This window comes from Penaeus monodon, chromosome 34, assembly GCF_015228065.2.
Source record: "Penaeus monodon isolate SGIC_2016 chromosome 34, NSTDA_Pmon_1, whole genome shotgun sequence".
NCBI lineage: Eukaryota > Metazoa > Arthropoda > Malacostraca > Decapoda > Penaeidae > Penaeus > Penaeus monodon.
In genome coordinates, this window is record NC_051419.1 from 12269924 (window position 1) to 12271357 (window position 1434).

The 1434-nt window shown below is 39.1% G+C and overlaps 1 protein-coding gene across 1 annotated transcript in view; it reads left to right on the plus strand.

Annotated features, from left to right (window-relative positions):
- LOC119594589 (phosphatidylinositol 4-kinase type 2-alpha-like) overlaps positions 1 to 1434 on the plus strand; it is a gene marked incomplete in the record, with an annotated part of 15699 nt that overhangs the window by 10722 nt on the left and 3543 nt on the right. Inside the window, 3 exon segments of the mRNA XM_037943630.1 lie at positions 342 to 500; positions 667 to 861; positions 1171 to 1398. Of these exon segments, the coding sequence (XP_037799558.1) occupies positions 342 to 500; positions 667 to 861; positions 1171 to 1398 (582 nt within the window).

The window sequence follows — 1434 nt, forward strand, 5'->3', positions numbered from 1 at the left end:
TACTTTTTTCCACTCCCAAAACTAGAGTTCTTTGAATTTATAATCCAAATAGATTGATTGGTGATTTTTTCCTTAGTCCTTGATTTCCTTTTTTTTATTATAAATATTTAAGTTGAAAGGTAAAAGAATAGCTTGTGTATTATTAATCTTAGGTAAAGCTGATAATATCTTATAAACTTTAATTTCCAAAATTTACTGTCCATGGAAATAAAAGTTTGGCTATTTTTTGTGACTGAGGGACAAGATCGGAAGAGGAGTTACAGTCATAAGGGGTTAAAGAAGCAGTATTGTAAATCCATATGAAATAGTGATGATTATTTCTTCTTTTTCAAATTTTCTAGGTAGTCAAATTAGCTAGTGAAACCTTTAATTACACAAGGATAGACAGAGAAAAGTCAAGAGCCAAAAAATTGGTGTCTGAGAGATTTCCGAAAGTAGGGAGACACTTCCACAGGATCGGTCTTCCTCCCAAAGTCGGCTCCTTCCAGCTGTTTGTAGAGGTTTGTGAACTCGGTTGCATTGATAGTTGCTTTTACACTGATCTTTTGGGCATTTGTTTACCTACATATTTGCTATTTATTCATTCCCCTTTTCTGTTTTCATTTTATATATTACACTCATTACTGGAATCTCTAAAGGGACTACCCTCCTCTCTGATTCCATTAGGGCTTCAAAGATGCAGACTACTGGCTGCGGAGGTTTGAAGCAGAGCCCTTAGGGGAAACTACCAGCCGGCAATTCCAGCTCCAGTTTGAGCGGTTGGTTATCCTCGATTACATCATCCGAAACACGGACCGTGGCAATGACAATTGGCTCATCAAGTATGACAAGCCAGAATTGGATGACCAGGGAGATGGGGAGGTTAGGAGACAAATTTTTTATATCCCCCTTCTTTTTAAACTTCTATTGTATTCAAAATTGATAGTTTCCTTTATTATTGAATTAGCATTACTTTTAGAAAGATTACATTAGAATGACTAGATCCCAAGGGAGAAATTCAGTCCATGATGGCTAAGTACTATTTTATTACTGAAAATGATATATTAGTAGAGGTTAAAATACATTTCATTTATATAATTATCAGTAGTAATTAGATTGCATTCAGTGGCAAAGTGGAGAAAGGAAACCTCAAGCTGCAACTCATCTTCCTGTCTCCTTTCCCTCCCCCAGGACTGGTCTCTCGTGAAACCCCCAGAAGTGAAAGTAGCAGCTATTGACAATGGTCTGGCATTCCCCTTCAAGCACCCAGATTCCTGGCGGGCATATCCCTACCATTGGGCGTGGCTTCCTTGGGCCAAGGTCTCCTTTAGCCAGGAGACACGTGACCTGGTGCTCCCCCTCCTCTCAGACATGAACTTTGTGCAGGAGCTCTGTGATGACATGTATAATCTTTTCCAGGTGAGGTACAGGGGAGAGGAATTTTCTGCTTTTGCC